At 44.4% G+C, this 16,052-nt stretch overlaps 1 protein-coding gene across 2 annotated transcripts; it reads left to right on the forward strand.

The window, feature by feature from the left end:
* The first annotated feature begins 8,431 nt into the window (after positions 1 to 8,431).
* LOC6597451 lies at positions 8,432 to 14,778 on the forward strand. 2 transcript variants are annotated; one of them, XM_026990718.1, is made up of 5 exons: positions 8,432 to 8,681; positions 11,681 to 12,147; positions 12,228 to 12,354; positions 12,934 to 14,292; positions 14,361 to 14,778. In XM_026990718.1, the coding sequence occupies exons 2-5, from the start codon at positions 11,824 to 11,826 to the stop codon at positions 14,507 to 14,509; spliced, it is 1,959 nt and encodes a 652-aa protein (XP_026846519.1). In that variant the 5' UTR covers positions 8,432 to 8,681; positions 11,681 to 11,823; the 3' UTR covers positions 14,510 to 14,778. The 2 variants fall into 2 exon arrangements, with proteins under 2 accessions (XP_026846519.1, XP_026846517.1); XM_026990716.1 differs by lacking the exon at positions 8,432 to 8,681 and adding an exon at positions 10,473 to 10,861 and having other exon boundaries at positions 14,361 to 14,509.
* The last annotated feature ends 1,274 nt before the right edge of the window (positions 14,779 to 16,052 follow it).

Consider the following 16,052-nt stretch of genomic DNA (forward strand, 5'->3'; position numbering starts at 1 on the left):
CCCCACTGCCACTCCCACTAGCATCCGAATCCCCATCCCCATCCCCCACCCCCTATAGCACTGCGTTGTGCGTATGCGTACGAGTACATCTGCTATCTGCGTACGAGCATCTCCCATTAGGGATTGTGGTTTCTGTGGCTGGGTTGTGGGCGGGGCGGGGCGGGGTCGGGTCCGTACTTTGACGCACAAGTACCTGTCGCACAAACATATGAGTCGCAGTTTGGGGGGGGGGGGGTGTACGAATATGTAAATGCGCTCAGACTGCAGGTCGGAATCTGCATGAGTTTGCGACTCTATCAAATGACTGCCACACTGAACAGTTCTCCGTAAGACACATACATGCAATGTACTCCTGCACCAGGTATCTCTCTTGCATACCCAAGTCTCCGCTCCAATGTGGCAGACCTCCAAGTTTCGTCAGAAAGTTAACAATGTGCTAGCAAAATGTGATGCCAGGCCAAATCCCAACTCATATTCCCACTAATTGCAGTTTCAGGACCAACCACGAGACTACAGTGAACAAAAATTAAATTAAATATTGTGTTTATAGCGTGTACATATCTCTCTTCTGGTCATCAGGTGTACTACTGCTGACTCGGATAATAATAATTTATTTATCACAAAACCCATTCGCGAAAGTTACGACGAGGATCGTGGGAGCTGGTGCTTCTATCGGGTACTCCACCACTTGGTACACCTATTCGCTAATTTTTCATCTGATTCTTAGCCACAAATTACGCATTAGTGACTAAATATATTTTATTAAATCGATAAGGTACGGTTGGCTTGGATAATTATTCAGACGTCACGAGGATCGCTGGGGCAGGTACTTTTATCGAATGTTCCAGACTTTTAGTGCTATCATTGCTTGAAGCTCGGACATTTGGTAAGAATATGTTCCTCCAAAAGCCCCTGAATAAAACGTTTTGTGCACATGACGACAATCTGTGATATAAATCAAAAAAATTATGTGAGAACATTTTTTTTTTTTTAAATACTATCTCTTTTTGCTAATAATCTTGCAGTTTTACATGATTTAGATTTGGATTAAAACAAATGTGTATTGCTAAGATCATCAGTAAATCGAGACAATTCGCTACAAAAGATATGTCAATTCAACCAATCAATTAGTGGCCAAATACATGTATATTTCAAATGTTTTTAGTTCCTTAGATCGCCAGGTATTATATGTTATATTTAAAAACCATGTTATACCGGTCATCTGAAGAATTATTTACCACAGATAACAACAAAATCCTTTCCTTTACAGGGGTCTTCAAATGAGAATGAAATGAGATACTTTAGGTTATATGTTTTTACCTTCAGTTTTTTGTATCTGAAGTAACGACATATGATCCAGAGTGCCTCTGTTTCTTGGCCACAGTGAACGACTCCACATTCGAGTGCGGTGTCGTGCTCTGATCAAAGATTGGATCAATAATCCAATAGGAACATTTTTGTAGACGATTTAAGTAGCTGCCTATGCACAAAATGAGTTCTTGTAGTCAAAATTGAACAAATTTGAGGATACGCAGACGTTTCAATCCAATGTCCTGCAAAGAGCGTCCTAGGAAGCAGTCCTAGGGATTGCACTGCTCTGTTTTATACGATTGAAGAACTGGCCTTTGGTGTATCTTAGCCAGTACCACAATCAATATCTTGTGGGTGTCCAGTGAGTGTCGGTGATGTTTTTTGGGTAAAGTGTGCACTGTTTTCCACTGATTGACGGTAGTGAATGGTCATGTTTCTGTATTGGTGTATTCGATATCCAATACAGCCGCATGATTATTCACAACTTTGATCAACATATTAAAGTGAGTGAGTGAGTGTCCAACCAATATGATCCTGATCAATGTTTTCTATGATCAACGTAGTGTAGAAGCAGAAAAATTATATATTTGCATACTAAATGATCCAAATATCATCATATTGTACTGTGAAGAGAACACTGTTTTATGCGGTTGAAGTAGTGGGTGGAAAGGCTAAAATATTTTTATATTTTCAATTGAATAAATTAGATTTTCTGCCAACTTCTGCGATTCGCATCGACCCCTGTTTGTGCACTCTCGGGAGCGATCGTTTCTGACCCCTTCCTGAGGATCATTAATCTGTTTCATACGTTTGATGAGGGTGGGTGAGCATATTCGAAATGTCTGGTCTGTTGATCCACGTATCATCCTCAAATTGTTTCCGAGTGTCCATCAAATCGAGACTGTTCTGTGCACTTTTTTCAGATCGACCGACGATCTATGGAGGATCCCTGTTTCATACGATTGAAGTACTGATAGAGGATGCTTCTCTATTGGTGTATTCGAAAACCAACAGCAAGCCACCTCTTTCAATACTCCGATCAACCAGTCTGGTATCCCAATATTCTGTGACGAACGCTGGAGGGAGACTATAATAATTACTATAATATCAGTTACAAATTCAGCAACACCATATCCTCGCATGCCAGTATCCCGTTAGTGCCTAAAGAGTTTCGGGACTACTCCATCTTATACGATTGAAGTACTAGCGGAGAACGCGTTGCTATTGGTGTCTTTGGAAATCCAAAAGCAGCGATGTTATTCGGCAGTACCACAATCAATATTTAGTGAGTGTTCCGGGCTGTTTTCTGCAGTGAAATGTGTACTCTGTTTTGAGCCGATTGACGGTATTGAATGGCCATGTTTCTGCGTTGGTTTATCCCATATCCAATACCGTAACGCGGCTGTTCAGAACTTTAATCGTATTCTATCCCAATATCCTGTGAGTTGATGATACATACATACATGATAATCCAGGGTGTGATGGTGAGTGATGGTATAGGGATGGGCATTCCAGTAAGGGAGATCCAGAAGAGAGAGAATCGAAGTCAAGACTGCTTCTCATTTCTACATATAATTTATATATTTTGTATATTCAACATTAAGAACTCTGGGATGGGTTTTACGGGAACATATGTACATATGTACTAGAGCACTGCATGAATCCACAGAATCCACATAGATTCACATCTAGTTTATTTCTTTCCATTATTCTCTCTACCAGAAAATCAAATGGAGAGTGAGCGAGAAAAAAAAACAGAAATTTGCATGGCATGGGTATGCCCTCATCGGTTTTTATACCAGGAAATTAATCTGAAGCCAACGGAAGACAACAATTTTGCTTTATTCTTATTTTTCGCCTCTATTGAAAGTGTTATTGATCGTAGCGTCGCGTTGAATTGATGATGATGCCGCTCGTGATGTGCAGCACGTGCTGCTTGCCGCATTTGTCTTTTGTCACACGCTTCTTGTTGGAGTTTGAACTCTGGAGGCGGTTGTTGTTTGGGCAAACGATATTGATTGGACTTTATTGCTCCTCGGATCGGAATAGATGAGATCATAAACATACGTATTTGTGTACAAGCGGGCAACATTCCGGCGTCAGTCATTCACTTCTGTATCGGTAAGTACTCAAGCAAGTGCATTCATTGTATTTATTCTTATCTTATATTAGAACTTATCGATTAAAGGACTAAGAGGTGCTATATTAAAGCTTACAGCTCGTTAGCCCTCCATCTGGCGGAACCAGCATCCCACTGAGATGTTAAGTGTTTTGGGGCTTTCAGCTGGTATATGGTCGGGCCAGCTGATTGACGGGGCTGGCCCAACTAATTGCCAGAGACACAATGGACTGCCAACGAATGCAGGAGAGGCAGGAAGGCAAGGAATTGGAAATACCTCCCTCCCTAATTCTCGTTTTTGCCAGCTCTAAGAACCTGACAATGAATCGATAAATGTTTCCGCATGGAGAGGGGCGACCGCAAACCAAATGCTCATCAACAAACCTTCGCATATTTCGACTGTATTCATTCGAGTACAGTGATTGCCGTACTAGTGCTACAAGTGGTGCTTCAGTGTGGGTGGCAGGGGCTCTCCCCCTTGTTTTCATGTTGCACTTTTTTTAATTCCTCCTCCTGGCCGGAGGTTGCTCCTCACTTTCGATTACTTTCGTTTGTTTTCCTTTGTATTTAATTTGTATGTTTTTCTCCTGCGATATCTGGGATTGTGCTCGGCTCTTGTCGGCTTTCTGCTGGAACTTGTTGCGCGTTTGGTGGCGCCACACGAAGCTCCCACGACCTACGACCTACGACCTACGACCACGACCAACATCCTCAATCCCTAATGCGTGAGCCTGTTCGTGGGCGTATGAATATGCACATCTGCATATCTCATACGTACGAACATCTACGATTAAGGATTCTGGTTTCTGTGGTAGGGTCGTCCTTTGACGGTCAAAGGAGTCGTAGTTTTGAGAGTGTGAACGTACGTTCTAATTGCATGTGGTAGCACGGCTGCGATGGCTGGATGTCGGCCTGGACACCAAATACTTCTGCAGGCTGGACATCGGATGGCTTCAATCCCAGGGTTGTTTCTGGGCTTCGCAGCTTTTTTTCTGGTCATCTGAAGACCTTTCGAGACTTCCAGGGAAAGATCAAAATTCGGTAAGTGAAAAATAATTATAATAGCAGCAGAGATCCGCCCAAAAGTGTGCAGCAAAAAGCAAAGAACAATTTTACGCACGCGCCCAAAAGTATGCCACAAAAATTCCATCAAGTAATGAATCTAACACGATGTGTCCTTCCTTGTTTCCTAATATTTTTCAAACTAATACATCTAGTCCTGTAAAAAGTAATCAATGCCTTAGAGAATTAATTGTATTATCGGATTCAATTATTTGTTCATATACAATTTTTTTGCTTAAACAGTCTTCTGCGTGAAACAAAAACCAAAAACATAAAAATCGTAATAAGAACCATTAATAAGATCCATTTTAAGGAAGTTTCTGTTTGAGCATGATTCTATTAGCTTTTGGTCCTGTTTTATTATTGTTATATTCCAAATCCAATAAGGAGCTGGTGCAAAAGCTATTGTGATCCACATTGTATTCCAAAATTTATCGAAAAGTATCCGAAAAATATTATAAGTGATGTTCATATCGATTTATGGATTTTGGATTTATGCCTCGTCGACATGCGGTGAGTGCCCAGAGAGTTTCGGGACTCTTATGTTTTCTACGATCGAAGTAATTTCCGGGAATGCCCTGTTGTTGGTGTATTCGAAATTCCAGAGCAAGGCATTCTCTGTCACTACCGCCATCAACGAGCATCTCATATCGGAATGTCTTAAATGTCTAAATACTATCATAGTATCCTGTGAAGAGAACACTGTTTTATGCGGTTGAAGTAGTGGGTGGAAGAACTAAAATATTTGTATATTTTCAATTGAATAAATTAGATTTTCTGCCTACAACTTCGATTCGCATCGACCCCTGTTTATGCACTCTCGGGAGATCCTTGGGGATCATCAGCACTGTTTAATATATTGTCATATTCGAAACGTAAAATATTGGTACCCTCCATATCGACCTATGTTCTGTGCACTATCTATCGAGGATCACTGTTTCATACGATTGAAGTACTGATAGAGGATGCTTCTCGATTGGTGTATTCGAAAACCAACAGCAAGCCCCCTCTTTCATTACTCCGATCAACCAGTATGGTATCGCAATATTCTGTGAGTGAGGGCTTGTAAAATAAGATCGCGACTGCTCGACACTGAAGGAATGAATCGATCAGATTCAAGAATATGTTATTGAAACATTCATTAGACACTAATATCCTGTGAGTGCCGTTTCACCCCAATCTATCGTGTACGATCGTGAGGCTCTTTTTTTATAGGATTGACGGTAGGAGGTGATTAGGCCAAATTTCATTGATAGATTCGAAGTCCAATAATTTGGCCTAGCATTCGATACCGCAATCCACATATCATCCCAATATCCCGCGAGTGCCCATACTGTTGGGTACGGATCGTAGTACTGATCGAGACGCTCGCTACTGGAGAATTCGACTTCCAATAGCAACGCCCTTTCGATTAGTTCTGCAATCAAAAAAAGCATCGCATTCCAGAATCATAAACGATTTATGTAGCTAACGGACAACCTTCTATATTGTTCTGAAAATCCAAAATAGTCGCTTGTCCTTTAGCTGCTGCGATCCACTTGGCAACGATCGAGCACGAACCGTCGACGATCGGTTATGTTTTCTAGAGAAGAACTGGCAGTGCAATACGTTTTTCTTCGCACTGATGTGTGTTTAAACTCCAATGCGTTGAATAACGTTTTACAGTGTGCGTTTCTGAGCATCGCCGTGTAGGTGAGACTGTGCCGTGCAACGCGTCAGAGGAACGGAACCAGCAGAGCAACGGATTCTGCTCTGAACAGAGCTACTATGATCATCATAAAGGCGTATCGGCTGTTTTTGAGGTCTGACAAGTCCACTCGATGATCGAAGTCTGCCAGCCACTTCTTATCGATGCGATAGCCGTGGAGGCCGGTCTCTTTGTGTCCACGGGCTTAGTATAGTGTAGTATACCTACTATATGCTTATAAGAACCCCCGTCATTGAGTCTCTTTTCCGCGTATACTATGTATTCGTGGATGTAGTTCTGTGGCCCCGCAGAATTTTTATTGTGGGGCCCCGGGCGGGGCATGTCGGACACACCCTCCTTGGGCTTTGGACCTGGGGCCGAGTCGTAAAGCCCGAACCGAAAACCGCCAAATGGCAAATAAAATGCAAACTTATCAGCAGATTGTAAAACGCAAAAGCAACGAGAATTCTTGTTCCTTGGAGAACGGGGCACATGACTAAAGGTCTCTCCAATTGGATATTACATACGTGCATATTATTTGTTTTTGGTCGGAAGAATCCGGTAAAGAAGTGTTCTCAAAATATAAATTAATTAATACAAACTTATTTTTAGCACTGATAATGCTGCTGCGAGTCATCGTCGGAGTTGAGATAAAGCTAAGGGAAAGAGGAGCATAATCCACAGTGGTCTGGTGTGGTGCGATGTGGTGCCTTTCTGGTGCCTTTCACTTCCCATCCATGACATTCAAATGGAAGTTCCCCAGCGCCGCCGCCAACCAGTTGGCAGACCACAGATACCGCGTAATCCCCATGACGTAAGCTGCGTCATGGCCTGGCGGACAACAGACAGCCTTGAAATGTAATGCAGTGCAAACTTTCGATACAGTTTTGACACCTGTACTTGGGTCTGGCCTGTCATCGTTCCACTAGGCGAACGGCCTAACCAGGGGCTGGCCGGCCACCGTAACCCACTAGTTTTCCTGTATGCCAGACACCCAATGGGAGGGAGCTCTGAGACGCACCGTGCTACAAGGGCGGGTAAACCGACTGAGGGGCGCTGCCGCATGACGCGCCACAAGTATATTTACAGGCAGATCCAATCATCTATAAGACAGAACAGAACATACAAGTTCGATTTTATGTTATGTCTGTACAAATGTATCTGTATCTCTCTGCCTCTTCTTAGATCTACACTCGGGAGGGGAGGGAATGCAAATGAGTCGCGTACCACTGTGCTAGTCGATGACAAAATCAAATTCTAATCATCGTTGCTATCATAAGGTATTTATGAGTGTCTGTGTGTGTGTGTGCACAGACAAAGGCATGTACATATATGTACGAGTATGTACGAATGCGGTTATGTGTATCATATGTATTCGTATTCGTATTCGTATTCATGAATGTTTGCTCTGATAATCGCACCTGCGACGGCAAAACTAATTACAACAACACCAAGGCAAATACAATGGAACAATATATTTCACATACATATATTTCCTTATCAAAAGGACGGGAGCCAGCCAGGCCAAAACACACACACAAGAGTAGAAGAGTTACCAGAGAGGAGGGCAGAACAATTGATACCCTATGCCATATTTTGTTCAGTTGTTAAACTTTAAACCCTAATTTCTTGTGCTTGAATTTGGAATATCTTTTGTATAAAAGATACAGCTACAGTTTTCAGATACATACGTTCTGTATAATGATTCGATTTTTGTAGTTTTCCGAACGCTGTATTGCATCGATCCAATGTTTTGATTGGCTTCTGAGTAGTAGCGATTTTGACAGATTGTTCTTTTGACAGCTACATCCACACATACGGACTATATAGCAAAACACATACACATATGGAGCTACCCTCGCTGTGGCTGTGGATGCTCCCATAGTCGCCATACACTCGGCAGCAAAAAGGGTATCCAGGCGTATCCAAAAGAACGACTGAGGCGACTGAGGCGAAGAATCCAAAAGGCCCAAAATAACACGCACACTTGGACAACGAGAGGGAGCTTCAGTCTCCGTGTATGAAAAATAAATATCGCACCCGGCACCCGGCACCCGGCGGCAGGCGGCAGGCGCATGTAAGTGTATTTTTGTGTACCACACTGTCACCCAAAGGGGCCGTCCCGTCCATGTGTGTGTGTGTGTGTGTGTGTGTGTGTGTGTGTGTTAGTGTGTGTTTGAGAGAGTTTCGTTTGTATTCTGGTGTTTAATACTATAATTCACAAAATCATTCAGTTCAGTTGGCGCTGGTGAACGTAACGGAAAAGTCGAGTCAAGTCGAAGTCGTCGTCGCCTGTTGAATGCTAAAATTCTATTTACTTCTCTCTTAACACACTCTCTTCTTGTTTGTTTTTGTTTTTGTTATTGTTTTTGCTCTTGTTTTTGTTTCTTCAACATTTTACAATATTCTAAACGTCAGAGAGAGCGAGTAACAAATAAAAAACAGCAGCAGTGGAAAAGTCAAGAGACAAAACAGAAAGAATCGTTTTACAAAACTAAAATCGTACGGCCTTAGCTATACATATACATATAGCATATATATATATATATATATATATATATTTAATTTAAATGTGTGCCTGCGTGTGTGTGTGTGTTAAAATTTGTATTTTAATTTAGTAGCAATTAACACAAAAACAACTAAATAAGCGCGCGCTTTCCTCGGGCGACACGTGCTGAAACAAGCGAAACATTCGAAACATTCGAATGAGATCTATAGATAATCTTCACTTAATACAGATGCACATACTACAGTGAAAGCTCGCTCGAGCGAACAACACTTAGGGGTGCACCGAGGGAAGTGTTTTGTTGAGAAAGAAGTTCTATGGGTCCTCTCTCACGGTCTTTAAGATATTAAACCTATTTAACGAAGATAAGTGTAGGGAATATATGTATTGCAAAGAACTGCTACGAGGACTACCACTGTAGTCAACAACTCAATATCTAAATGTGTCTAGGAGTAATAGTAATAGTAATAGTAATAGCAGTGTCAGTGCATACGTTATGCTCACCTTCAACCGTTCGACTGGCATTCAATCAATCAAAGTCTCCTCCACAGGAGGGCAGAGACCGAGACATAGAGATTACAGTTTACAGAACTCCCCAGTCAGAGGTGCCGTGGCACAGTGGCTGCCACAAGTTGTTTGCCCACAATATCCACATCCACAACCACAACCACCTCCTCATGATCATCAGCTCTCGCCTCGCCTCGCCTCGCCTCGTATCGTATCGTTCGCTTTTTGTTGTTTGCGGTGCAAATACCTCTTTATGGAGTGCGAAAGATGGTAGCCGGCAGAGAGGGGCAGACGTCATATACTGCGGATAGCTCTAATTATAAAAATGTTTGTTTTTAGCTTTAGACGTCTTCAACAAAGATTTAATAGCGCCTGACGATGGCCGTTAATCAAGCACTTCAAGCCGTCACATAAAAGTTTTGCTGTCGATCCTTTGCTGTGGAGGTATTTCTAAAAGAAGTCAAATCTTATCTTGAATGATTCTTTATATTTAATATATGTCCCTGCTTATCAAACTTCCTTGTGAGCGAACTGAAAGATCAGGAAACGGCTGTTCATCAAAGTTTCAACTCAATTTCTATGTAAAAGATATTTTTTATATGCTTCCAATAACAATATTAACCATCAAAAGTTGGTCAAAATCATCACATGTGTTGTAAGGAGACATGTGCTTCACTGATCGATCGATGGATCGATGGATCGGTGAATGGCACTGAAATATTCCATAGCCATATCCATGCGTATGTACATATGTTCACATTCACATTTTCGCTTGTCACATTGTGATAACAAAACAAGAGGCTTAAGGTTAATTAGCCCCAATTATATGGCACTTTTCCTATCGAGCTGGAGCCCAGAACGAAACCCAAGCCCACCAGAACTGATAAGCGAGTGAGAAGTCTTCCCGCACCCACTGTACCCACGAGTATTTAGCATACATATGCATATATAGTATTGGATGGCTTTTCAGTCGTTTATTGATTGCCGGACAATTAAGAGGCTGTAAAATTGATATTTGAGCAGCAGTTTAATGGCAGTCCCCAGTCCCCAGTCCCCAGTCCCAGTCCTCCCCAGACCGACCTTTAGTACACACACAATTAGCCAGCCCCCTGTACCCCCTCTCGGAGTGCAAATAGAAGCGAACTTTGCCGTTCCGCACCGCGAATCTTATCATTTTCTGCCACATACATACCGACATACAGACATGTATGTAGACGCCTCATATGGTCAGTCCGCTCCGCTCCGATAATGGAAGCAAGTAAGGAAGCAATCGACATCCGCTTCACTCTCACCTCGTGTTGGATATAAAACGCTATCCTTATCAAGTGTAGACTACCCCCCCCCCTCCGACACACACTTCCCTCCAAATCACTCCAATGATCTCATAAAACTCAAGGCTGATATCTTTCTTTGCCCTGCCGCCGCCTTTCGATCGGCATTTTCAGCCGAGAGCTCATTTGAGTTAATTTCAGTTCAGATCTTGCTTGCTGGGTTGCTGGTCAGCAAAACTCTCGGTTACGGGATTCATTCCGAAAAGAAAAGAATACTAATAATCGTAACTCTCGTAACTCTCGTAACTCTCGGAGCGGAGCTCGTATCGCCCAACGCCGTTTATCACTCAAAAAACGCGCGACAGACCGTGGCGCGCTCACAATAGAAATCCATTGACGTTAGTTATTTTCTTTCTTTATATAATGGGTGTTAAATATGTATTATTTATTTAGTTTTTGACTTTTTGGTGGCCGTCACGTTTCCAGGTCAAAAATATCTACCTTAATCGGAGCAAAAAGAGTGAGAGTCACCTTTTGGGTACGGAAGGGCGGTAGATCGCGAGTGGCTGTGATAAACCAACAAAAACGCTCAGTCTGATCCATAAACGGTTATCGGATCATAACGAATATTTCCAGAGCTTAGTTAGATATAGTGGCTTTCGATTCGATTGAGTAAAGGGCCTTTCATATAGTTTTGCATTGTCGATCGAAGAGTGAGCTTGTGCATATCCAAAGGGGGGATCTATGGGACTTCAATGATAGTACTGATAAAGAGTTCGAAATCGTTTCAAGTGAAGCTTTAAAGTAGTATGTGGGTTCCCGAAGTTAAAGTGAATGAAAAATAGAACGAGAAGTTCAAGTAACATACCCACCATCCAAAGTTCTTTTCAATTCTATGATCCCTCCATAGAATTCGTATAAAAACAAAAACAGTTCTCATTGATCTTTGTTTCCGCTCTAATCGGTGCTTATATAATTATTTCTTTGAACTGTCTTATCAATTTTATATACATATATAGTAATGGAAAAGTGTATAAATTTTTATAACATTGATTTCGTGCTTATCTCAAAATGAAACTGTTCAATTAAGAAGGTCTTTGCTTTGATTTGATTGTATGTTGAATTTGCTGGAGGGCTGAATGTGTGGACGAATAGCTCTCGAAAGACTCTTCTTGAATATCCAATGACTCATTTCGATTTGGTTTTCTACCCGATAGGCGAGGCGTATTGTAGCAGTAGTACCCATCCAGTGATGCAACAATCAGACTACAGCCAGTGCCACTCCCAGTCCCAGTGCCAGTCACAGTCCCAGTGCCAGTCCCAGTCCTAACCCGATCCCACAACAGACAGCATTTTCAAGATGACTGATAATGGGAATCATCAGCACAACAACAACAACAGCAACAACAATAACAACAATGAGGCATCCAGACTACGATTGCCCGAGGACCAGCCGACAGCAGAGCAACAGCTGCTCCACCCGCAGCAGCAGCAGCAGCAGCAGCAGCAGCAGCAGCAGCAGCAGCAGCAGCAGAAGCGGCAACAGAATGGTTCCGGCCAGGCCAAGATAGTGCCAGCAAAAACAAAAAAGAAGCGTCGCGACAAGAGCGATCTGGGCGATGATTTTGTGGCGCCCGATGGCGGCTGGGGCTGGCTGGTGGCCATCGCCAGTGGCCTCAATATCGTGAGTGCTCGCCGTTCTTCCATGCTCCTTGGTCCTTGCACCCATACTGATACTGATCCATTTCCTGTTCGATCCTCTAGCTGGTGACATTCGCCCTGGCCCAGCAGTTCGGCATCCTGTTCCGCACTCGTATGAGCAATCTGGGGATCAGCAACTCGGAGCTAACCACCATCATCAATACACAGATTGCTGTGTCTGCATTTACGGGTGAGTGGGGGGCGTGCTTTGATGCTTGATGGATATTTTCTGAACAATTTGAATCACATATCGAATTGGAATGATTATGCCTACTGAAAAAGTCTGAAGAGGACACAAAAAGCTCTGACCCCTTTGTAAACCATCCAACGATTAATACTCTCACGCAGAGAGACGTTCAAACTTCGTTGGTCGTTTGACGTAGCTATCTTCTAGAACTTCTACATATGTGAAATATATATGCCCACAAATTGGTATCAGAGCCGATGACTGCCGTATTCTCCGTCTCTCACTCTCTATGTCTTTCGGGACGAACTGATTTACTGATTTTATATATATACAAATCATATATTGTATTGTAAATTATACGATTACATACAAATGTAGATACTGGCTGAGTAGTGGTTGTAAAAGTGCAGCCGCGGCTCTTGCCGCGACCCACAACGTTCCCGAACGTTGAAAACAATTTGATTGAAATTAAAGATAAATCTTTGGATTATCTTCATTAGATTCAAATGACTTCCTGATTGCCTTATAAGTCCGAATATCCAATGGAACCACTATTATAATCATGTAATCCTTCTCTTGCAGGCCTCTTGAATGGGCCGCTGTTCCGGCGCTACACATACCGCGTGGTGGCCCTGGTCGGGTCAGTGCTGACCTTCTTGGGGCTCTTCTGGATGGTGTTCGCCGACACCTTCACCGTCTACCTGCTGAGCTTCTCGATCATCTATGGGTTCGGGCGTGGCCTGACGGTGTCCGCCTCCTCGCTGGCGGTGAACACGTACTTCAAGGTGAAGCGCCGCACGGCCACCGCGTACCAGTTCGGGGTGGCAGGCCTGGGGCCCATCGTGTGCCCCTACTTTGCCACCTACATGCTGCAGGTGTTCGGGGTGCAGGGCACGACGCTGCTGTTCGCCGGCGCCTCGCTGCACACGATCGCCTGTTCGCTGATCTATCAGCCGGTGAAGTGGCATGTGGTGAAGCGGGACACGGATGCCGAGGCGCTGCAGCAGCCGCAGGGGCTGGCCGAGCGCGAGGACCAGGATGAGGACATCATCAAGCATGTGGTGGAGCCGGAGACACCTGTCCTGCCGCGGGCCAACGATGGCTGGTATGGGTCCAGGGCCTCGCTGAACAGCAGCGGCACCCGGAACCGCCTCAACACCTGGGAGAAGTCCGAGCACAGCGGTCACGTGGAGCTGAAGCGTCTGAATAGCCGGGGCGAAGGGAAGGACCTGCCGTCCCGCCAGCAGCGCAGCATCTCCGTGAGCCACAGCATCAAGGAGGAGGAGGAGGAGGCGGTGGCGGTGGCGCTGGCGGGGGCGGGGGCGGGGGCGGGAAAGAGGCCAGGCTACGACTCGGAATCCGAGGCGGAAGTGGTCTCCCTCAAACTGACAGACAGGGACAAGCAGGAGCTGGAGGACGAGATAGAGCGTGAGCGGCGCAAGAAGCTGCCCTTCTACATGAAGGTGGTCATATTCTTCGACCTGGATCTGCTGCGGGACTTCACCTACGTGAACCTAGCCGTGGGCATCACGCTGATCAACTTTGTGGAGATCAACTTTGCCATCCTCACGCCATTCATTCTGAACGATCTGGGCTTCCAGGGCGACCAGATAGCCCTGGCCATGTCCACGCTGGGCTTCTTCGATCTGGTCGTCCGCTTCCTCATTCCACTGATCACCGCCAAGATCAATCTGAGCAATCGCACCTTCTTTGTGGTGGGCATCCTGGGCATGTGCCTGGGCCGGGTGTTCCTGTCGATGACCTCCAACTTCTATGCGATGGTCGGGATCTTTCTGTTTCTGGGCCTCAACAAGGCCTTCCGCACGGTCTTCTGGTCGCTGATCATACCGGGATATGTGCCACTGAAGCGTCTGCCAGCCGCCGCAGGACTCCAGCTGCTGATGTCCGGCACCTTCTCCATGGCCTTTGGCCCACTCATAGGTGAGACAGATAGGTCTTTGCCACAAGTGCCATACCCAACAATCTGAGTGTTTTCTCCTTCGTTCCAGGTCTGGTGAGGGACCACACCAGCTATGCCTTTACCCTCAACTGCCTGAATGCCCTCTGTGTGATGGCCATCGCGGGCTGGTATCTGGAGGACTTCATCCGCGCCCGCGCCAGCTCCCGCAAATCGCCGCCCATCAAATCGGTCAACTGACGGTCAACAACAGCATCGAGGGGACTCCCCCCCATCCCCAAATCCATTCAGCCATAAGTCTAGCTAGCGAAATGTTTCCACCCTCCCCCCCAAAAAGATGTTTTTTTTTTTTTATTATGCTTATTATTATATGTTTTAATGTAAATTATAGTCAGCGTGTACATTGTGTATATAATAATTGAGTGTAGCTAATTATTTGTATTAACTATTGATAATTGTTATAAATATGCATAAGCTGCCAGCAAAAAGCCAGCAAAAAGCCAACAAATAATCCAAGCGCCTTTTAACTGCTTCTGCAAATTTGAAACAGAAGAATGTTGGTGGGAAAGCTCTTCACTCAAGGGGTATACTGGAAAAGATCTAAGATCCGATTGCTCGTCATTCTTATAACCCAAATAATGGGAATATGCAATCAACATCTACATATTGTACAGCCTTTCAGGTATTACATTTTATTCTGCATCACCAAAAGACCATCTCCTATGCTCATCGGACTCCGCTTGGGTGAGTACTGCCTCGAAAGATGAACAACATCCTTAAATTTCAACATTCCTACTTATATTTCAGATGCACATCTTCGTCCAGATTCAAGGAACAAAGACACCTTATACCAGGGTATTTGCACATGTTTCTTCACGTATATCATCATCGTAATTATTTTTCCACCATCAATCAAATAATTTCCTAACTATCGTATAAGAAATTGTACAGGCAAACTTGAGGCATGAAATGCTGAACAAAATTCTTCTAGAAATGGTAGCGTAGCGCCCTCTGGTAGTGTTCTCTGAATGAACAAGAAGTTCATTGATTGAGACTTATCTGCTGCTAAAAGCGAGATACAATTTTCTTCGAATTTCACCAGTTGGGGTGCTCCAAGCAATCTCTAATGAATCAGTGGTGTGCCATTTTGTGGAGTGAGCTTTGAAGAGATCCAAATTTTGGTGTACATATATTTTGCGATTGATAATCGCTTTGATATGGACTGTCCCCCGTTGGCTCCAAGGCGATGATGTGTCATGCCATCGCTGGTAATTGGATAGCATGGGGCCGGTCGTGGGGCGTGCAGCTGGAGACCCCTTCTTCAGTTGGCGGTTGAGCAAAGTATGTGACAATGTGGCGAAATTAGCTTGAGAGAGGCACAGCTCCAGCTCCAGCTCCAGCGCCCTGTGGCCTGGCCACACTCCACCTCCACCCTCCACCCTCCACCTCCACCCTCCACCCTCCACCTCCACCTCTAGTGTCAGCGTCGGCCGCAGTCAGTCCCCAGATCGAATGGGCTGAAGAAATATCTCTGAGAGTGAGAGAGAGACAGAGTGGTGCTGGGTGGGAACCGGTTACCAGTTAACCAGTAAATGCCCTCCCTCCCTGGCTATGTGCCGGCTGTGCTGGGCCTGAAGTCGGTCAATAAACTAACCGCAAATATGTCCATGCCATAAGCTAAAGACAGCAACAGGCCCTGGCGATGTTTGGACACCACAAACATGTTGTTGCAGTTCAAGATATTTGCATAAATGCTTGGCCAAATTGGATTGTCTTGCCCCGT

The sequence above is a fragment of the Drosophila persimilis genome, unplaced genomic scaffold, assembly GCF_003286085.1.
Source record: "Drosophila persimilis strain 14011-0111.01,24,50 unplaced genomic scaffold, DperRS2 tig00000606-arrow-arrow-pilon, whole genome shotgun sequence".
NCBI lineage: Eukaryota > Metazoa > Arthropoda > Insecta > Diptera > Drosophilidae > Drosophila > Drosophila persimilis.

Coding starts and splice junctions, on each gene's coding strand:
- LOC6597451 (XM_026990718.1), top strand. CDS start 11,824: ATGACTGATAATGGGAATCATCAGCACAACAACAACAACAGCAACAAC. Junction 12,148..12,227: donor TCGCCAGTGGCCTCAATATC/GTGAGTGCTCGC, acceptor TCGATCCTCTAG/CTGGTGACATTCGCCCTGGC. Junction 14,293..14,360: donor GGCCTTTGGCCCACTCATAG/GTGAGACAGATA, acceptor CCTTCGTTCCAG/GTCTGGTGAGGGACCACACC.